The sequence below is a fragment of the Tachysurus vachellii genome, chromosome 8 (genome assembly GCF_030014155.1).
Source record: "Tachysurus vachellii isolate PV-2020 chromosome 8, HZAU_Pvac_v1, whole genome shotgun sequence".
In the NCBI taxonomy this organism is placed as follows: domain Eukaryota; kingdom Metazoa; phylum Chordata; class Actinopteri; order Siluriformes; family Bagridae; genus Tachysurus; species Tachysurus vachellii.
In genome coordinates this window covers 24,101,502-24,123,952 of record NC_083467.1, presented here as the reverse complement: position 1 = coordinate 24,123,952, position 22,451 = coordinate 24,101,502, and the positions used below count along the sequence as shown (strand labels likewise).

General features: G+C 39.8%; 1 protein-coding gene across 7 annotated transcripts in view; it reads left to right on the top strand.

Annotated features, from left to right (window-relative positions):
• itprid2 (ITPR interacting domain containing 2) overlaps positions 1–22,451 on the top strand; it is an 83,753-nt gene that overhangs the window by 59,917 nt on the left and 1,385 nt on the right. For 5 of the 7 annotated variants that reach the window (XM_060877018.1, XM_060877019.1, XM_060877021.1 and 2 more), the window contains 15 exons: positions 1,329–1,368; positions 2,806–2,907; positions 3,467–3,675; positions 7,276–7,931; positions 8,561–8,621; positions 9,979–10,067; positions 10,843–12,558; positions 13,711–13,785; positions 15,384–15,499; positions 16,537–16,681; positions 17,115–17,180; positions 17,461–17,724; positions 19,053–19,202; positions 20,748–20,865; positions 21,564–22,451. The exon at positions 21,564–22,451 is cut by the window's right edge and continues 1,385 nt beyond it. In XM_060877018.1, the coding sequence (XP_060733001.1) occupies positions 1,329–1,368; positions 2,806–2,907; positions 3,467–3,675; positions 7,276–7,931; positions 8,561–8,621; positions 9,979–10,067; positions 10,843–12,558; positions 13,711–13,785; positions 15,384–15,499; positions 16,537–16,681; positions 17,115–17,180; positions 17,461–17,724; positions 19,053–19,202; positions 20,748–20,852 (3,794 nt within the window). In that variant the 3' untranslated portion in view covers positions 20,853–20,865; positions 21,564–22,451. The remainder of the gene's footprint in view (positions 1–1,328; positions 1,369–2,805; positions 2,908–3,466; positions 3,676–7,275; positions 7,932–8,560; positions 8,622–9,978; positions 10,068–10,842; positions 12,559–13,710; positions 13,786–15,383; positions 15,500–16,536; positions 16,682–17,114; positions 17,181–17,460; positions 17,725–19,052; positions 19,203–20,747; positions 20,866–21,563) is intronic. The other 2 variants (XM_060877022.1, XM_060877023.1) reach the window with 2 other exon arrangements.

Here is a 22,451-nt window from a genome sequence, read left to right as displayed (position 1 = left end):
TTCATCGTCGCCATCCTCATCGTCCGACAACTAAGTTAATGTAGCCATTAACAACATAACGTTGTTCAAATATGCAGACATCAGACAGAATATTGCTGAGTATGATACAGTACAATACTTCAATACACATTTAATAAGTAACTTTAGTGATTTTAATTTTAAGGTTACCAACATTATAGAGTTTTTATAGCAGATTATATATTAGATTATTTACTGAACAAACTTTCAATTAGATTGGAATAGCAAGATGTACTGTGATTTGTTAACAAATAACAGTATACTACCCCATGATGATCACCGTTCTTTAAGACTCCTGGGTAGGCTAGGGCATGGGTCGACTTGCAATATTTTCTAGTTACGATGTGGGTCATTGAACCTCCTTTATAACTTGGGAACTAGCCGTATACCAAATTATCACAAGATTTATCAAGTTTTTTTTTCATTTCTTTCTGAGCTTTGCTGGTTACCCCCTGACTATGCACCGCCTCTATAATGACTTTTTTAAGACTGAAAATTGTGGAAGTGAAAATAAATCTTAGCCAGTAACTGCTGCCAGTTAGAGAAGTGAAACAGTGTTTATGTGAAACAACCACAAGTCCAAAATTTGGTAAAGCAAGAACATGCCCATTACAGGCATTAATGTTATAGTACACTTTGCTTAATGAAGGGTTGCAGTGTCTTGAACAAATCTGGCAATCAGTTTGGGACAAATCAGTCCGAATGGAACGGAATTGAGGTAAAGTCAGTGATATGAATGAAAATAAGTGATATGATTGAAGCTCCAACAGTTTGATTATTTAAAAAATTAATAAATGAGCTACTTAAGATGTTATATCTGCCGAACGAGCCAGAAGTCTAGCATCAACAATTTATTTAGCCATTTTGCGTATAAGGACAAAGCCCCGCCCTCTTGGCTCTAGTGCTACACTCTGGTTGGTCATGTGACTGAAGAAATAAGAAATGATTGACGTCCCGATCCACCTGTAGACAGGTAGAAAGGTGTAGACAAGCTGACGCGTAACGGTGTACGAAAGTGTGTCTGTCACTTTCTGCTCCCAGTCCTTGTGCCGTCTTGCAAACACACTCGTGAGGACACGTACCGTAGAAGCTTCTGTACAGAGTCACAGGAAGGAAGTGAAAGGAGGATGACAATGGAATGTTCTGGGAGGAATATTTACCTGGTTTGTTCATGACACGGTTTATACAGTCATACTGGATCGGTGTAGTATTAATTTTACTGTAGGTAGTTAGGTTGTGCTTTGATATTGTATTGACTGAATCTTTCTTTCACACTAACACTTTCTCTTTGTCCTTTTTTCCCTCTCCAGCCCATCTACTCCAGAGCAGCAGTGCCAAACCTGACCCCAGGTACTTAAAACCTTCCTCAATGATTTCTATGTGCCACTTTGTCTCCCCTTTTTTACCTGTTTTTCTAACCCCTTGTTCATATTTGCAAGTGGCAAAACAAAATGCTCCTTTTTTTAAAAAAAAATGTATGAGTTTGTCCACCGTTTTTGGCCGCTGCCACATTATAAAATTGCACATCATTAGAGAGTGCTATGAAATCAGTGGTCGTAGTGTTCTACTGTATGTACAGTATGGTATGATATGACTAAAACCGCTGGCGGATTTTGTGCCATTGTAACTAAATACAGTGGACTGAAGCCTCAAAGTGTAAGCTCTAGCATAGGGTTACGCAAAACTCCCAGACAGCTACGTATACCGTAGTGGGTGGTAAAACATAATATAAATATGAACATAAATAAAACAGGGCAGAAAATGATTCTTATTACTTTAAGATCAAATGTTCCTTTTGATGGCAAGTCATGACATGCATCACATAGTAACTTTTATTCATCACAGGCCCATTGGAAGAGAATCTTAATAGAATAAAAGTGCATATATATTTTGTCACACATACAATACAGCACAGTGAAATTGTTTCTTCGCATATCCTTTGGAAGTTGGGGTCAGAGCACAGAGTCAGCCATGATACAGTACATACAGAGGGTTCAGGGCCTTGCTCAAGGGCCCAACAGGTGCAGCGTGGCAGAGCTGGGGCTTGAACCCCCGATCATCTGATCAACAACCCAGAGCCTTAACTGCTTGAGCGGTTTTGACACTCAGTCATAGAAATCAATAAGTTTTATTGGGATCATAATTGTACGTATTAAACTGAAGACTGCTACAGACTGAACAGTTTAAACCTAGCATAAGTTTGTAACACTAAACTACAATTCTATCTTTTTTGATTTTATGCAAATTAGCTGTAAACTGAGTAAAACAACAAATGTAAATGATCGGCTCCAATCCTAGGACCGGTCCTAAGGGATGGGATTTTAACTTTCAGAATTTTTTTTTCACAATTTCCTGTTTGAGCTAATTTTCCATTTAATAATTTGAAACTTGCATATGTGGAACTCGACGTCAATCTTCTCCGATTTATTCCAACATTAAAATAGATTTGACTTTACGTCGGCTTCTACGGTTATTGGAACCGAACGCAGCCTTGAGGGTTTGTGCTTGTTTGTTTTTTTTTTTTTAGTCTCTTCAGTCAAATGCAGTTGAATTCTGGCCACCACTGATCATGCTGCCTTTTAACAAACCCGTGTTTCACTCGCGTCTAAATATTATCAGGAGGAAACACACTGCCTGTTTCAATTGGAAAAATGTCACATTATGATATTTCATGTCATGGTTTCTTAAAAGCAGCATCCAGTTAAGCCACACCCAATAGTAACAACATTAGCAGTTGGTCCCTACTGAGTAATAAGTAATCAGCGAATGATCATTGCTCTCTCTCAGTAACTATGACATGCAAGCACTGGAGAAGAGGAGTCAGTTCAGACAGAAGGGTCGTAGTATGAACTCCACCGGCTCAGGAAAGAGCAGTGGCACCGTGTCCAGGTACTGACATACACCTAAATACTCCACAGTGAACTCCATTTATTCATGCTCTTATCTTGTACTTTCCACTTGGACTTTGTTCTTTTTTGTTTCATTGTTATTGGTGTGCCTAGCAGAATGCTGCACTGTACCGCTCTAAGCAGGTAGATATGCATGCAATCAGAAGTGACAATTAGAATCCTTATGGAACGACAGCTTGTGTTGTCATTCTATATTTAACGGTAGTTTTTTTTTTTTTTTGCTTCCTTTTTGCCTGCTATTGTCCGTTCTCACCTACTGATAGTTTTTTCTGTATCACACAAGATTCTGATCATAGGACAGCTGAAATACACCTGGCAGAGGCTCTAACTGCCCTCATGTGGTCTCACAGCTGCCCATGATTAGATTTTCCACTGAGAAAACAGGGTGATATTTTCTTCTAAAACTCCCTATATGACTGCGGCGTAGTCTGAATTCACAATAATAGGACATCTAATTTACCTCGAAAATTATGAACTGAAGAATTAAAATCTTTACAACTTAAAAACGTTTTAACGTCGTAACCTTTAATATCCACCAGTGTCTCAGAGCTGTTGGATCTGTACGAAGAGGATCCAGAGGAAATCCTCTACAACCTCGGCTTTGGCCGTGAAGAGCCTGACATCGCCTCTAAAATCCCCTCACGATTCTTCAACACCTCGTCCGGTGCCAAGGGCATCGATATTAAAGTTTATCTGGGAGCACAGATGCAGCGCATGGAGCTGGAAAATCCCAACTATGCCCTGACCAGTAAGACATTTTCTTCATACTAGCTCAAAGAACTGTGATCTTTCCTGGATGGTGGGAAGGAGAGAAATAGCTTCCTGTTTAATATGCTAGGTAGTTACAGCTGCTTTCTACCAAGCTTCACCTCACCCCACATCTGGTAGGAGGTTTTTTATTTTATTTTTTTTAAATTAAACAAATGGAAGTTTTCTTCTTAGCTATTTGGGATTATTAAACACCATGATGGTAGATTTTGAGGAAATACTTTCCTAAATGATACAAGACTGTATCATTTAATAGTTTCTTAGGAATAGGAAAAGATAGTGTAAGATTTTACATTAGTGTGTTTTCTTTTTTTTTGTTTTGTTTTTTTTTTCATATATTTTATGAAAATCCAGTATTTGGGCACTATCTCTTTTTCTTCACTGTGTTCTCTGTATTTTATTAACTTTTGGAGATAGCAAGCACAATGTTCAGGTACTCAATGAGGTCAAGGATTTATATCTACATGATAAGAGTAAAAACAGGTCATCACAAGAGTAATATATAGATATCAGGAACATCCTTCCGTATATGTCGCTCTCTAGTTGTATCATTAAGGACTGTAGCCTATCTTTGGCTATTGACGATCAATTACCATAAAAAATCTATCACTGGAAACGGACTATCTTAGGTCATACAGCTGAGCCGGTGTTATTTGGGTGGCATTAACATGGTAGGCATGCTGTAATGGTATAATGTAGGAAGGTCTGAAGTGTTTGTAAAGTTTAGAGCATCTCAATGTCTCTTTGTCCTTGGTAAGATGAACCATTTTTTGTTAAATGTATATAGATCAGGTTGTGGTACGTTGTGGATCGCATTAGTGGAAGGTACTCTGGAAACATTCCGTCTTCTAGCTGTTCATAAATCCTAGAGAGGTTCCAGTTGGTTGAAAGACTTTTTCAATCCTGATGGATTGTAGAATGAATATGAAAAGTCTCTATTATCCCTTTTCCACCAAAAAGAACCGGGTGCTGGTTCAGAGCTAGTGCTGGTGCTGGTTCAATGTTAGTTCCACTGACGAACCTTCTAAGAACCGGTTTGCCTTTCCATCGATTAGAGAGCCGTCACAGAGCCGAGTCTCACGTCACTGTGTACGTGTCACGTTACACAGCAACGTTAGCGCAGCAGCAGCAAACACAAACACAACAACAATAGCGGATGTTGCTTTACTGTTAATGCTCATGTCTTTGTGAACATACATCGGCATCCAAACGCGGCGAATCCAACGTGTACGTGCAGCTCCATGTAATCTGTATAAACGGAGGTTGTAATCGAGAAAGTACATAACGTTATTTTATCATTAACACAGAAAAAAGTTAGCCTTAGCATGTAGCTAACTACTATCCTGTGTGCTGATAATTGATTATATTGCGGTAAAGTATAAGTGTATTAAACATTAGTATACTTAAGGTACATTATTAAAGGTGCTAACAGTAGCCCCGCCCACAGCCCCTGACACAGCCCCTGACACAAGGGGTTCTTAATTCTAGACCAGCAACGTTTTGGTGCTACTTAAGAACCACTTTTCCTGGTTCAGAGACGGTGCTTTGGCTGTCAAAAAAGAAAGAACTGGTTCTAAATTAGGCTCCGAACCAGCACTCAAACTGCCTCGGTGGGAAAGGGGCATATGTGGCTTTAAGAGATTTTGGAAATAATCAAAGTTTCTTTTTATGAAGCAGAAACAATTTTTTTTTTTTTTTTTTTTTTTTTGTCATTTGTATAAGTTTGGAACTTGATTTGATTTAGATTTGATTCGATTTGTTGCGCTTCATCTTGATCATTGATAGTCGAGATTCAAAACTTTGTCATAGTCATGCATGTCAAGGGAGTAGAACTGGCCTAGTTCCTTGATTGGGAGGGTTGGTCTTATTTCCCTTTCCTGTTGTGTAATGCTAGCAAGTTATAGCGTCTAAACAGAACACCACTCTTAATGTTGACCCACAAGTGTCTTCAGCTGCTTTTTAATGTTGTGGAAGTGGCAGGTAAAAAAAAAAAAGATTCAGTACACCATATGGCCAAAAGTATATGGACCCCTGACCATGTTCCCTTATACAGGTATGTGGTTCTTCTGAAAGAGGTATACGTAATGGGTTGGGAATTGGCAAGGACAAACTTGATAAAACCTGAATCTCGTTAGTACAGCCACCTCAAAGACATGACTCCTAACGGTACAGCCAGCTAAAGTTAATCTTAGAAGTGTGGTCTTCAGAGACCTTCTTAGGAGCATCAGTCATTGGATTAGTTTATGAGAACTGTTTATCCATCTCGACAGTGGCTTGAGTTTTTGCATGGTGCTTTAAGATCCTTTGCTACTTTCTTTGGCAGATGTGACCGCTGCTCTTGGACAAGAGAGGTAAAACTTCATCCTCTGTATATTACAGAGGTTTAATATAAGGTTGTGATTGCAATTTTGAACATATCTCTAGCTATAATTGATGATTAATCCAGGGCTTTTTTTGTCTGGATGAAAATAATAGCATGGGTGATTTGAATATCATTGATAGCTGTTTTATGTTTTACATTCTACTTACATTACTGTTGCATACATAGAAAGCATGAAAACCCAGTGTTGCAAAGCCATCTCTAATGACTGAAAACAGCACAAAATGGTGTCAGTGGCTTTTACGAGACAGACAGACTGTGGAAGGAGGAGAAAGTGGTTAGCAGAAATCTCAGCCATCAAGTCATTTCTGAAAGCTGTTCATCTTTGCCTATTTGCATCTGCAATGCCAGCCTGCTTGCTGGCTCATATTTGTATACTTGGACCATTAGAAAGCAAGCTCTTATTGCTTGCTTTCTTATATTGGAAGGGTCTAAGCTAGCCTTTTTAATTTGTTATCATTGTGGAAGTTTGGAACTGGGTCTCATTCGGTGGATGGCTGTGTTTATTACCGTAAAAGCGCTAAATCTTGATGCATAAAGTGAAGAAAATAATGCTGTAGAAATATAACGTGTTTTACTGTTTAGAAGCACATTGAGCTTGTTGTGGTAAGACTGTATTTCTGTTGACACTGCAAGAGAAAATGAAAAGCTGTTGCTGAAGTGAGCTGCAGTTCCCACACAAAGCCTTGTTTTCTTACATACTGTCTCTCTGTCTCGGATTGCACGGGGGGTGGAGAAGGATTGATCGCATGTGTCATTTACACTGATGAGGAAGCCTGTAGTTCTCTCAGTTCTGCGTTGTCTTGCCTTGGCTGGTTTTCCTTTGAGTCGTGCCTGAACGCTTAGTCACCGAGTCTTTAGACAGGAAATTAGCTGTTCATACAGAGATAACTGCTTGCCTGTTCATTTACTGACAGCTCGAGTCATTTACTGTATTATGTATTTCCTCAAAACATGAACAAGTCAAATAAAATGTGCATGTTTTCATAGTTTTAGCTTAAATATTTTGAACGTGAATCAATATGAATTGATTTAATGTGTGCATATGCTTCCATTTGCTTCCATTTGTTTCATGTTGGAGTTTGTGCAAATTCAGCAGTAAATGAAAGCATTGGTGCATTTGCAGCTAATTTGCAAACTGTATTCATTCAAATGCGCTTGGAAATGCTCAGAACGTAATGCTTGCTTCCTTCTTTGTAGGTCGTTTTCGCCAAACTGAGGTTCTGGCTACTGTGGCCAACGTCTTCTCGGAGATCTACTCCCAGGTCTCAGGTCGTCCAATTCAAAAGATCTGCCAGAAGGCTGAGGCAGAGCCAACTGAGCCTCCCCCACTACGGCGGAATAGCTCCACTCTTAATGCAGTGAAGATCCTGAAGAAGAACCTCACTCGACCAAATCTCATGGCCTTGGCAGAGATTATGTCAAAAGAGCCCACAAAAACTGACCCAGAGGGAACAAAGAACAGTGTTTGTGAGCCTCATTCAGATGCTGAGCCCAGGCAGAAGATTTTCAGGAGGAAAGACTCATTACTGGCAACAGTAACTGAGGAGTCTAATCAGTCTGGGGTCGAAGTTTGTGACTCAGAGACAGAAAACTCCAAACTTGCTAACGGAGAACGGTTGACTACAAGTTTTTCCGAGAAACCCGAGGTCGGAACGGATGTTTGTGACACACCGCTCTCGGTGTCCGAGCAAAGCAACGGAGAAATTGTTGAATCGGAATCGAGTATGATCCCGGAAGAGCAGAAGACTGTCTCTTCCTCTTCCCCTCCAGATAAAGAGCCCTGCCCTCTCATGCCCAATCCTCACGTGGCCCATCTCCTCGGCCAGCCACGAGACTCCTTCGAGATGGAAGAGGTAATGTTTACCTTTTATTTGCAGTGACATTTGAAAGCTACAAATAACTCCGCAAGAAATCCTTCAAAAGACACTGCTTTAAGGGCTTCAATGGTAAAGACAGAGCATAAAAAGCTTTTGTTAGGTCAGTCACACAAAATGATTGATTCTTTTTTGAACAAGAATATACCTGTGTCTGTGTGTGTCTGTGTCTGTGTGTGTGCGTCTGTGTGTGTGCGTCTGTGTGTGTCTGTGTCTGTGTGTGTGCGTCTGTGTGTGTGCGTCTGTGTGTGTGTCTGTGTGTGTCTGTGTCTCTGTGTCTGTGTGTCTATATATATAGAGACACACACATTGCAGCACAGTGAAATACTTTCTTGGCATATCCCAGTTTTGGTAATTGAGGTCAGAGCTAAGGGTCAGCCATGATGATCAGCCCAGCAGTGGCAGTTTGGTGGTGCTGGGGCTTTAACCTTTCTTTCAACAACCCAGAGCCTTAACCACTTTAGCTCCCACCGTCAAGCTTAATTTGTTATCAATTTATTAATTTGATTTGTTATTTATTTGTATTTGTTATTAATTTGTAATTATACATGGGTGTATGTCTTGGTCTTTTCACCGGGTATTTCGGTAAATCAAATGTTTTACTTCAGTTGCAGAGTAATGAGGATGAGGCTGTTTCTGGGATTCGCTGTTTCTCCATAGAGGGCAGTGGTGAGTCTTGCTGTCTTTAATACCAACCGCACTTTTAATTCCATTGCGATCCACATCTTTGTACATTCTGTATTAAGTATATGAAGGCAGTGACGAAATTTCAGAAATCGCATAATTCATAATGCAGATATTTTTTCTTTTGTTTCACGTTCAATACTTTTGAGTTTGTTCCGATTTAACAGATTAACTATGTGTAGACATTTATGGCTTGTAGCTACAGTTATTATTCTTGTTCTTTTAGCCCCACCTCCTCAGCTCTGCCCCTTTTACATTGCAGCAGTAAGATGTTTGTTAAAACGTATACATGTAGCATTAATAAAGTAAATAGGCTATAATGAGGGTTGCACTTGTACAAATATTTTACAGTCCCATTTGCATTAATACGTGAACTGACAATGCAATCGTTACACAGCAGCTAAGTAGAGATTCTCTGGGGTGCTTTTCTTCCCAGTTTAGTGCAAGGAATTCTGGAAAAATGTCTTTAGAAAGACTCTTGAAGACGCATACCTTGGAACATCTGGCTAATCATTGCTGTGAGATTTAAAGGTTTAATTTAGACATCTGAATAACAAATAATATGCAGTTGTAGCACAAGTTATACATTAGCTTTTGGATTACAAACCATTCTTTTGTACAGAAAGATTTGGTTGTTTGTGCTGATTTAAATTAATCCAATCTGGGAACATTGCTCTTAAAAATACAGCAGGACTTCTTCCTAAAACAGACATCTTTTTCTCACACACACAGGCACGCGCACGCACACACACACAAACACACACACACACACTATCCCTAAAAGAGCAAATTCTTAAAAGCTGCTAATGTACTCAGGCAGAGGATCCTGACTGTCCTCTCGTGGTAGATTTCAGCTAAGACATACTGACTTTTTCCTGTTGCAAATCATACTGTCAAATTTGGCAACAGAAAATATAAGACAATAGGAACTGGACATTTTTTTCTGTGGCAGTTTGAATGGCATTGTTCACTGCAGATTGCTGACCAGCAAAAGCAACCGGAAGGTCTGTTCCGCCGGTGCCTGGTTTGTAAATAGAAATATGGTAATGTTTTTTAAAACCCCTTAATTCTTTCTAAAAGAAATGACCTGCAAAAAACTATCATAGTGCACTGACAATGAAAATTATCTTATTGTTTTTATTGATCAGTGAACAGTTTCAGTAATTTAATTGCACCTGAGCACATTTTTGCTGCGCACTAAATCGATTACCAAGTCTGTTTTATTGTAACTCTGGTTCATTCCATTCAACTACAGCCACAAGACCCACTGACTTCCTTTTGGAATTTTTTCATGTGATGCTTTCTCACACTCTTACCTTTCCTTTGTCCATTTTCTTTTCAGAGCCTTTACTGAGGACAGGTAGTCAACAGTCAGACAGCAGTGGCTTTGCAGAGGATCCCTCATCAGAAGGCTCAGCTAATTTCCTGAAGGTCTGTTCATCATGCAAAAGTCAAATCAAAAGCCATATTTTTCCTACCTAAGATATTATACAATTCATTTACACTTTACACTTAACTAAACACTTTGTTTATTTACTTACTTATTTATGCTTGAAAAACTATTTTGGTAGGTATTTTAGTTATCATCAAAAACACTATATGTTGTTCAAATTGTAATAAAACATTAAAGGTGCGGTGCGTGATGTTTGAAAGCCAATGATGACATTTGAAATCACCAAAACAAACATGCCCCTAACCCAAATGGGTGTCACCCCTGTTTTAATAGCTCCGCCCCACACATACATACGCAACCCAGGCAACTATTATGGCGGAACCTGCTGGGGCAGCTGGCCGAAGGGATATTTTTATCAATAAATGAACTCAATGAGTAATACTATGGTAATACTAATGTGTTTTTGTAGTACTGTGTGTTGTACCGTGAAAGGTTTAGCTCCGTTTAACGCAGAAGACGACGTTCACCACGAGGCAGAGGTAACGGCAGGTATCCGTCATGTCAATGTTTCAATCGCTTTCGGCTAATGTCACACATGCTCACTGAACACTCTCTCCGCCGTATATTGAGAAGACACGCCCCTTCCTGCTTATTGGCTACACGTTTTTGTTTGTTGGCCCGACTCAGTTTTCTGAAGCATTTCTCAAACATCGTGCACCCCACCTTTAAGAGTATCAAAGTAACGTATTACTTTATATATTATAAAATATACCTAATATATTACTTTAATAGTGTAATATATTTGTGCATCAGGTCCAGGAGAGCTCGGACAGCTGTGACAGCGAAACAACTGTGACTGCTTACACAGTTGAAAGTGGAACACCTGGGACTCTGGAACACCCAGCCTTTGAAAGACTGTTCATGGATGAGGAGCTACTGATGCAGACCAGTATGGGGCTCTTTGGCCCAATCGGAGCTCGGGTGGTCCCTGAACTTGTGAGCCAACAGGTTCCAAGTCATTGTATCATGGACAAGACAAGGCTGGAGACTCTGGAGACTGCTGTGTCTGAGACAGAAACTCATGATGGACTTGCTGATCCTGTAATTGAAACAAGCTCTAGCACAGAATCACTCTGCACTGTCGAGTTTACAGATCCAGAGCCATCTATAGATCTTGTTTCAGCCCCAAACACGTCTAATACAAGTGAAGAGATTACCCCGGTGGGTGAACAAGATATGACAGCTGACAGTTTAGAACAGATAGGTTTATCTGCACCATCAAGCTCTTCCAATCCACGTGAGCCAGTGTTAGATGTACCCACCCCAGGTCAAAGTTTAGAGCCTGTTCCTGAGTCTCAGATTCAAGAGGACATTAGCACCTCAGCTAGGGTCCGTAGTGCCTTGCTTCGGGCCCAGCAGAGGACAACCTCATGCGAGGATCAGAGGGGGCGGGTTTGGATTCGGTCAAGAGACCTACTGAAGGATCTCAAGGAGGAGGCAAGGAACCCACTTCAAAGGTCCAGCTCTCTCCCAACCTCTCTGCTGAGCCCAACTCGGGTGGTGTCATCTGTGCACATCCAGCTAGGTCATGGCTCAGTTCGTCAGTGCACGCCACCGTGCTACAGCTATCGCTATGAAGAGGAACCAGAGGAGGTCACATCCATTGCAGGGGAACAAGACAACAAATCTCAGTCCAGATACCCATCTAATTTTGTTGATTCAGCCAGCTTAAATCTAGAAACAGAGCTAGACAGCACAGGAGTGCCTCCGTACCCCATGAACGTGCCTCAGCATTTGACTCGGTCGACTAGCTCACTGTACAGCACTCCTGCGGATTGGCCCTTGCGGCATATGGCAGAAGCACAAACTCTTTGGAGCACAAACAGCGTTCCTGATCTGACCCAGCATACAAGGATACCACATCCTGCTATTCCACGTCACATCCAGCAAGAACTTCCTCAATTCCGAGGACCAGTTGGCTCCCCTTACCAGAAACCTATACCAGTTAGGCCCCTTAGTCACAGTAACACCCCTGTCAACAGCCCCTGCCCTTGCACACAAAGTGGGATGTATTCCCAGTATCCTCAGCCACAGAACTCACCATTTCCTCATTCTGTATACACACCGCCTCATGGTTCAAATTTCCCCAATCAAAATATTTCTTATACCCACCCACACTGTATGCCTTACCATCCTCACGCACCCTTCCCGTCTCCTCCTCTAACTAATCCTTATGGTTCCTCATTCAATTTACAACTGCATTCAAATCTCTACAATCCTCAAGTGCCTCTTACCCACTCCTACAGCGCCCCCTGTAGCCTGGCCTGTGGTAACACACCTTATAACCCCAACATTCCCTACGGACATCATTGTAACTCCCCATTCCACACACCACCACCCGCATTTTCCCAAATGCCTGTTTCATTCCCATCTGACACACCAACTCCTCCTCCAACTATCGGTAGTACGGAAATGCAGCTGCGTCGAGTCCTACATGACATTAGAGGCACTATGCAGAGTTATGGCCAGGTGAGATGTTTTTTTTTTCTTCTCTTTTACAGATAAGGAAAAGCTAACAAAGCAACTGCTGTCTGAAAGTAAAAGCGGAAACATTATGCAAACAGTATTTTGGTTACCCAGCTAAATCCACCTTCATGTTTTGTTGACAGCATTTGATATTCACATGAACTTTTTTCTCAAGGTATATTTTTAACTTGATTAGTGTAGAATGTATTTCTACAGCAGGCCCATGTAAGGAAGTTTCTAGTTTCCTGGTTGTCTCTCTCTCTAAAAACAAACACAACGGCTGATTCAGCATATCATAGTGTGGCGTTCAGACCTGTTTCATGTTTGTGTGACACCTAGCTAATTCTTTCTTTCCCTTTCTTTCTTTCTTTCTTTCTTTCTTTCTTTCTTTCTTTCTTTCTTTCTTTCTTTCTTTCTTTCTTTCTCTCGCTTTCTTTCTTTCTCTCCCTTTCTTTCTCCCTTTCTTTCTCTCCCTTTCTTTCTTTCTTTCTTTCTTTCTTTTTCTTTCGCCCTTTCTTTCTTTCTTTCTTTCTTTCTTTTTCTTTCTCCCTTTCTTTCTTTCTTTCTTTCTTTCTTTCTTTCTTTCTTTCTTTCTTTCTTTCTTTCTTTCTTTCTTTTTCTTTTCTTTCTTTCTCCCATTCTTTCTCCAATTGTCCCTTTCTTTCTTTCTTTCTTTCTTTCTTTCTTTTTCTTTCTTTCTTTCTTTCTTTCTTTCTTTCTTTCTTTCTTTCTTTCTTTCTTTTTCTTTCTTTCTTTTTTTCTCCCATTCTTTCTCTCCCTTTCTTTCTTTTTCTTTTCTTTCTTTCTCCCATTCTTTCTCCAATTGTCCCTTTCTTTCTTTCTTTCTTTCTTTCTTTCTTTCTTTCTTTCTTTCTTTCTTTCTTTCTCCCTTTCGTTCTTTTTCTTTCTTTCTTTCTTTCTTTCTTTCTTTCTTTCTTTCTTTCTTTCTATCTTTCTCCCATTCTTTCTCTCCCATTCTTTCTCCAATTGTCCCTTTCTTTCTTTCTTTCTTTCTTTCTTTCTTTCTTTCTTTCTTTCTTTCTTTCTCTCTTTCTCCCATTCTTTCTTTCTTTCTCTCTTTCTTTCTTTCTCCCATTCTTTCTTTCTCCATTTCTTTCTATCCATCCATCCATCTATCTATTGTTCTTTTGCCAGACTGCTCCTCATCAACATGATGGCACACAATCAGGGGTACACAGTCCAGTTCAAGCTGTCCAACCACTCCATGAGGTATTGATGGTCTTTAATTGCTTTTGCTTCCTTTATGTGAGGTTTATGTATTCAAGCCTGTTTTCGGTAGTTTTCCCTAATTGTGTCGCTTTAGTAACTGATCTGAAACCTGCTGTATGATCTCAGGCATGACATGTTGCGAATTTTGTTTCTAATTTCATTTGCAGTTAATTAAAGTTTACAATCTGATTTTGTTACTGGGTTTTATAGCATTTGCATATTATGCATCCTGCTTCCTCCTCTAAGGTACTGTGTACTGATAGGGTCTTGCACAAGGCTGACTGATATAACGATGACTTTGCTATATCAGTATTATAATAAATTAAACAGATTACAGTTTTCTGTGGTGTTCTAATGGCTTTTTAGAATTATTATTTTTTTAATTGCAGGTTATAAACTCTATAGTATAGTTCTACATTTCCACATAACCGTGTGTGTTGCATGGCAATCCTGAAAAAACTTACGTTTTCTCATTGTATGAAGTATAAATAAATGAAAATGTGATCAAATCTAGTCTTAAATAAACAGGTTAACTTATTAAGCTGATAGTAGTATTCAAGAGGTCAGTGACAGATTCAGGATGAGTTGCTTTAGCAATGCAATTAGTATCATTACACCTCATTATCTCACACTGTGTGACTGGAGTTAATAATACTGTACCACGCTAATTATCTAAACCATTCTGATCTATTCTATTCTAGTTTATTCTATACTGTTGTGTTCTGTTAATAATTTTTTCTATGCTGTTTCCTTTCGTTCTGTTCTATTTTGCTCTATACTTTTGTTCTATTTTATTTTTTTTTTACCTTCTATGTTTTTTGATTTGATCTTAAATGCTAATCTATTATATGATATTCTGTTCTTTTCTTTTTTTTTTTTTTTGTTCTTCTGTTGCTCCACTTTATTTTGTTCAATGATGTGCTTCTCATTGTGTTTTTTTTTTGTTGTTGTTTTGTTTTTTTTTCCCCATTCTATTCTGTTTTGCTCAATACTTTTATTTTCTATTTTATTAAAAATCCTTCCGCACCCTTCGGTACTGAAAGAAAGAAGTTCCAGTCTCTTCTTTTAACTAACCCTTATTCAACATAAGCTTGCGTTCAAGTCCCTACAACACTCAAGTGCCTCTTACCCACTCCTGCAGCGCCCCCTGTAGCCTGGCCTAGGGTTGATTTTTATTATCTGTTAACAGAGTCTTAAATTGGCCTTGAATATATTCTTACAAAAAAATTCTCTTTAATTATAAATGTTTTTTAAAACCAAACGCAAAATTAAGGTCTTGATGCATTTTAAATGGCATTGATGTGCTTTGATGGCATTATAAATCCTTGTGCGTATTTTCACCCAGTATTTAGTTACATCTGTTCTGAAAGTATTTGAAAGGCTGCATACGCAGCAGCATGCGGGAGATTTAGGCTTATGTAAGTACCAGATACTATTACTGGATAAAACCTGCCCAACAGTCACTCATAGGTTTAAGACTACAGACTGTTTTTGGCATATGTGTATATATTGTATAATTAGATTTAAAATGATGGCACCCTGTAATTATCTTTTCTTAAAAGTGGTCATAATTCTCAGAAATGTCTTGCATGTCGTAGGAGCTGCAGAGGCGACTGAAGAACCTGAAGGTTTTTCGGACTCAGATGATGGATCTTGAACTTGCGCTGATGAGGCAGCAATCCATGGTTTATCAGCTTCTCACTCCTGAAGAGAGGTGATGAAATACCACAACAGAGAGTTAATAGACCGCGTGCTGAAACGTTGCTGTAGAAGCATCACACCACAGACACGTCTTGTCTGATCGAATAGATCCAGGAAAAGTGTGCAACGTGGCACATTTCCTAGTTTTGTAAGGAGTTTAGAAGCTCACATGAGACCCCAGCTTTAGCAAAATACTTTAACAGAAATGTTCAGAAATGTAATCAGAACCGAAGGCGATGAGGGTTTTCATTCTCTAAATAATGTACTTGTATGTAAAAAGTCATTTGCAGTGCATAGGGTTGAAGATGAAAAGAATAATATTCTTTAAAAGCTGCTACTGGAATTAATGTGACAATTTGTAAGAATTCTAATTCTAGTGTTAGTCACTTTTATATACACACACACACACACACACACACACACACACACGCACTCAGGTACAGATGCAAAAAGCGTACAGGCACACAAACATATATTATGAATTATGTAGACAACAGTTTAATCAAGCTATGTATGACGGAAAAATAAAAAATAAAATAAAAACTATTAATATGGATTATATTTTAATGATTATTATTAGGGGGCACGGTGGCTTAGTGGTTAGCACGTTCGCCTCACACCTCCAGGGTTGGGGGTTCGATTCCCGCCTCCGCCTTGTGTGTGTGGAGTTTGCATGTTCTCCCCGTGCCTCGGGGGTTTCCTCCGGGTACTCCGGTTTCCTCCCCCGGTCCAAAGACATGCATGGTAGGTTGATTGGCATCTCTGGAAAATTGTCCGTAGTGTGTGATTGCGTGAGTGAATGAGAGTGTGTGTGTGTGCGCCCTGCGATGGGTTGGCACTCCGTCCAGGGTGTATCCTGCCTTGATGCCCGATGACGCCTGAGATAGGCACAGGCTCCCCGTGACCCGAGGTAGTTCGGATAAGCGGTAGAAAATGAATGAATGAATGAATGATTATTATTATTATTTTAATGACTTATTATTAGTAGTAGTAGTAGTAGTAATAATAATAATCGTTAATTGTATTGGTGTGTGTGCGTGTGTGTGTTAGGCAAGAGGCAGAGCAGCTGCAGAGGCTCCGTGTCGCTGTTCGTCAGGAGCTGCAGGAGTTGGAGCTGCAGTTGGAGGATCAACTCCTCACTCTGGATGATCAGATTCACTCAGCGCACAGTAGTCGCCTCTCCCGTCATCTGCTGGTCAGTACACGCGACTTCACCAACACTGCAATCGATGCACAGCTAAGCAAAAAGACGAGAAACGTCGGCTCCACAACAATAGCAAAAAAAAAAAGGACCTTCATGACTGAGAAGGAAATAATTCAGTTAAATTTTGGAACAACATGGTTGTATTGATGTTTATTTAATTATTTTATCATCTGAGTCTAATTCTAAACCCAAAATGAAAAAAATGACACTGAATATGAAATACAAGGATTAAAGATGAGCTCTTTTGGTCTGTTTACTGTACTCAAAAATGTATTATGCTCAAAAATGTATGGTATGTTTTATTGAGTGTCTTATCATTTAGGATTAATTAAAGTCTAAATATCACAAGAAAAAAAAAATAATAATGCTTAACCTGGACTATGCATCTGTTTTAGAAAATAAAGGTTTGTGTTTCAATCTTTAGGACATGTCCAGGGGTCAGAGCATGGACAGTTTATCTAGCTCCTCTGCACTCAGAGCTACAGAGCCGGTGAGGACACACACACACACACACACACACAGAGAGAAGGAGAGTGTGTTCTTTTTTATTCTTTTCTTTTTTTTAACTATATTTTAGGAACAAATTTTTTGTGAAGTCTCCTAAATTCCTTATTATTTTTTAATTCTCGTGTTCAAATTACTATGTGCATCGAGTTTTATTTATTTAAATATCAAAACACACACTGACCCATGTCAGTTTAGTATAAGATCCAACTTAGGTAATAGTAAGTGCATGATAAAGCACGATTGTTGAACTAATTACCTTACAGGTGACTGATCTCTTGCGGGAGCAGATGTATCTCCAGTCAGAGCTGAGTTATGACGGCACTAGTGCGGTCAACACTCCGACCTCTGCTCGTTCGTCGAGGTCGGTGAGTCCGGTGCGATCCCGTGACCTCACATCGTCTCCATCACGGAGAAGAGAAGGAGTGTATCGCTCAACGGTCAGCTTGACACCATCTATTCCTTCGAGATCAGGAACAGAGACCCGGGAGCAAACACCACAAAGGAACATTAGCCCTAGATTACCTGAGGTTGGAGCCAAGGACTTTTTTTTTTATTCTCATTTTGATGTACTGCAGCTCAAAGGGCTTTACAGTTTTCTTATGTAAAATGCAATGCAGTTTTTACACATAGAAGGTGGCATATGGGGATAAGATGAGTGGTCAACAGGATTAGGGATCATGAAGCAGAAGAGTCACAAAGACAGGAGTTTTAGAGTCTAGAGTAAGACTTTCTGAGGTTGAAGGTTCAGTAGTGTGCAGTTTGATGAGAATCCTGATAAGGGATGATGAGGGTTAACAAGGACATTAACGGGTCATTAAGACGAGGGTCAACGAGGGCGCTAAGATGTTTTATGTGATTGAGAAGTCACAAGGGTTAATAAGCACAAGGTCATGAGTTTTTTTGAGAAGCGTAGTTACAAAGAGTCATGAAGATGAAGGTTAATGAAGACAAGGGGTTGAAAGGACCCTCTAGTGTCACCCAAATGAGGATGAGGTTTCTTTTTGAGTCTGGTTTCTCTCAAGGTTACTTCTTTCCTCACCACATTCACCCCAGGCTTGTTCATTGGGGATAAATACGAACACATTTAAATATAAGTCTAATATTAATCTTCAACTTTTGGATTATATTAATCTTTGCATAATATGAAACTTCTTGTACTTTTTCTTATGTCCTGTAAAGCTGCTTCCAGACAATGTCCAGTGTTAAAAAGAGCTTTACAAATAAATTGTATTGAATTGATATAATTATAAGGGTAACGATTATATTATGATGGTAAGAAGTCATAATTTTCAGGTGATAAGAGGCCATTAAGATGAGCACGTGTAACTGTAAAGTGTTGGATCTGTAGGGCCCATGATAATATGGCTCTGTAAATATAAAGACACAAATATGAGGGGCTACAAAAGTTACATAAGGGGTGATGATTAGTGTCCTTATTATAAAATGATTAGAGAAATAATTATCATGAGGGTTTTTTGACTGTAGAAGGTGAGGTTTATAAGGGAATATTAACGAGGAGTTAACAAGGAGGTGTAGGGGTTTACAGTGGCTTAGGGGTTAGCACAATGGACTCAAACCTCCAGGCTTTGGTTCTGGGGGTTTGTTTTCTGGCTCCTACCCTTTCTGTGTGGGTAGGCAGAATAGAATATGGATGGATGGATGGGTGGCTTTATGGATGGAAGGATGAATGGATGGATGGGTGGGTGGGTTATTGATGGATGGATGGGTGGGTGGGTTTATGGATGGAAGGATGAATGGATGGATGGGTGGGTGGGTTATTGATGGATGGATGGGTGGGTGGGTTTATGGATAGATGGATGGATTCTAAGTATTCTGCCTGAATATATTTTTTCAGGTCACAGCTCGCAGAACAGCACAGAGTGTCTCAGACCACACCGATGTCAATAAAGAGCCTTCATTTCAGAAAAATAAAGGAGAAGAAGAAGGAGAAAGTGGAGGAGAGGAAGCTTTTGGAAATGCAAATATAAAGCAGCTCATCCAGCAGGTGTCTGACCGAAACATGGGAAACTTTCACTTACTAACCCTCTGACACACCTACTTACTTTCCATCTAAGTGGGAAAGCTAGCATGAACAACAAAGTTTCTTTTAGTAGGAAAACTCGATGGTATTCTGAAATGCGATTCATTAATCATTCAGACCCTTCTGGAAAGAAATGAATGATGTTCTTCAAGTCATTTGAAACCAAAGTCCACACTAGTCAGTGTTTTGCCCATTTAGCTTAGTTTTTGGCACCTGGTCCAATGTTCTTGTGCTTTTAGTGACAGCCGTGGTGACGCTGGAATATTCTGACTGGTTAGCTGGTGAAATGTCACTCAACCTGATTTATGACTTAGGCTCGGTTTCTGAAAAACATCTTGAGTGTTTGGGTGAAGGTGCAATAAAGACGTTTTTTTTAGCCGCAAGGTGCTTGATGATGTAAAGGAACATGACGTAATGTCAATGAACTGATGCTGTTGAATAATATGTTTGTGTGCAAAATGTTTGGTGAAGTTTAACGTGCGTTTGTTCACACATCATACATTTATAAACATGGTTACTTAAAATTGTATAAACCTTTTTTGTATATAGACGAGTGATAAATTAAAGGAAAGTAATATTCCCAAGGGGCCACATGAGAAAATGGGTTGGATGTTGTAAAGGGCCGAACCAATAAACTTAACTTTCAAAGTTTGTGTTTTGGTGATGGTTATGATTGTGGTGTTAGTGATGGTGGTGATTGTGATGATGGTGGTGATAGTGATGATGGTGGTGATAGTGATGAGGTGATGATAATAGTGATAATGGTGGTGGTGGTGATGTTGGTTATGATTGTGGTGTTAGTGATGGTGGTGATTGTGATGATGGTGGTTATAGTGATGAGGTGATGATAATAGTGATAATGATGGTGGTGGTGATGGTGGTGATTGATAGTGGTGATTGTAATGATGGTGGTGATGATGATGGTGGTGATTGTGATGATGGTGGTGATAGTGATGATGGTGGTGATAGTGATGAGGTGATGATAATAGTGATTATGGTGGTGTTGGTGATGATAGTGATGATGATGATGGTGCTGAGCATTGTCTAACACATCACTGCAAAACCTCTTAAGTGTTCAGTTGGTGTGGTGTTAAGTGTAAAAAGCATAGCATTTGATTTAAATCATTTTCATCCTCATCAAACTATTCAGTGATTCTTCGTGTCTTGTGGACGGAGGCTTATCTTTGTTTTCTTTGGAGAAACCACTCCCAACAGGATAGAAATGTTTCATCAGGATAGCAAGAAGAATATTGGTACAAATCAAATTTATAGGGAGACAAGTGGACTGGAGCAATAAATAAATCTATAAACAAACAAACAAACAAACAAATGAAAGAAGAGAAGCACCAGCAAGTAGACGGCATATTTTACAGTTTTATTTTTATACAGTAGATTCACATTCAGACTCACTTATGTGTATTTCATTCCCTTTGTCAGTGATTATTTTTGGATATCTGGTGTCGTTTTCTGTCGTAGTTCATTGTCACAGATTTTCTTTTCCCATTTCAGATAAAGAAGAGTCTCGCAGATGAGATCAGACAGGAAATTGTCAATGAGATTCTCGCTGCTGTGTCACCACAGAGATCTGTAGCAACACAAGAGTCGGCACCATGACAACGGTGACTAGGTGAGTCGAACCTGAGCACAGTGTACAGCACTTAGGTCGAGTGGTTAGGTGGGTTGTTGTATGTGTTGGTTTGCGAGATTCGGTGAGTGGGTGGCTATGTGTGTAGATGAGTGGAGGGTTGGAATGATGTATGGATGCTGCTGTAGAATATGTATACATTACTACAGGGGCAGTGGTGGCTGAAGCGGTTAAGATTCTGGGTTGTTGATCAAAGGATCAGGGTTCAAGCTTCAGCACTGCCAAGCTACCATCATTGGGCCCCTGAGTAAGGCCCTTAACCCTCACTGCTCTAGGGGTCTTGGATGACCCTGTCCTCTGACCCCAACCTACAAAGTTGGGATATGCAGAAAAAGAATTTCACTGTGCTGTAATGTATATGTGACAAAATAAAAGGTGACTTCTTCTTAATTAAAATCTTTAATCCTTTTTCTAATGCTAGTTCAAAACTTCAAATGTCCGTCATACCTTTTCATTTCCACCTTCCCACCCCGAGCAACCCTGGTTCAAATTCATGGTTGGGATCAATAAAAAAAAAAAAAAAACATTAGTCTTTTCAATTACACTCTAATCGTATTCTATCAATTCAGCCATCAAATTAATTGAAAACATTTAAAGCAGTGTCTGAGTCCGTAAATCTGTTCATTGATTTATACCTGTATTTATACCTGTATTTGACGTGTGTTCATTTTGTCACCTAGCAGCTGAAGAGGAGGACTGCTGTGGATCTAAGCTCTGAGGAAACACTGCTCTCTTGAGTTCAACACACACTACTGCAGCTCAAACCCAAACCAATCTATCCAGTTTGACACCCCACGTTCTCCACTACAACATTCTGAAAATTATACTACTGCTCCAGAGATGATCTTCTGCTCCTCCTCAGTTCCTCACACCAACATGGGAAGCCCCAGGCTAAGCGGATAAAAACCTGTATGGGCTATAGTTGAACATCTCCTTCAAGACAAAAGCCCAAAGGTTAATGCAGTATAAGATTGATTAACCTCTTGTAAAGTTTAAAATGTTATTTAAAAGCACACTTTCCACTTTAGCTAGCAAGCTATCCAAGTCGTTCATTCACCGAATTACGTGATTGCAGCACCCATTTTATACGATTTATTCATCTAAAAACGTTTGCAAATGCTAGAAACATTTACTGTGGTCATTAATTTCATTTTCTCCACTGTTTGGTGTTTAAATTGGGTTTTTAACACACATTTGCCATCAAAAGTGTTCACACCTTTGCCCAATTTGGGGCTTTATCCATCTAAGCCGTCTTCTCCCAACCAAAGCCAGGCCTAAACCTTTGCCCAAGCTCAGACTTTATCCACTGAAGTGGGGCTTCGTCTTTCCAAGCTCTATCTTCCACGCCAAGATGGGGAGTATCATGCTAAATGGGATTGTTTGATGCCCAAGTCCAAGCGTCTCACACCTGAGAAGAGGATTCTGCTGCTTCTCATGCAAGCGAAACGTTCTTGTATTGAATCTATGGATTCTGCAAACTGGGCAGGGGTTTCTTCTACCCAAGTAAGGTCTTTATCTGTCCAAGTCCCAGAGGGGGATTCTGTGCCTAGCTACTGGTGATTGATGCC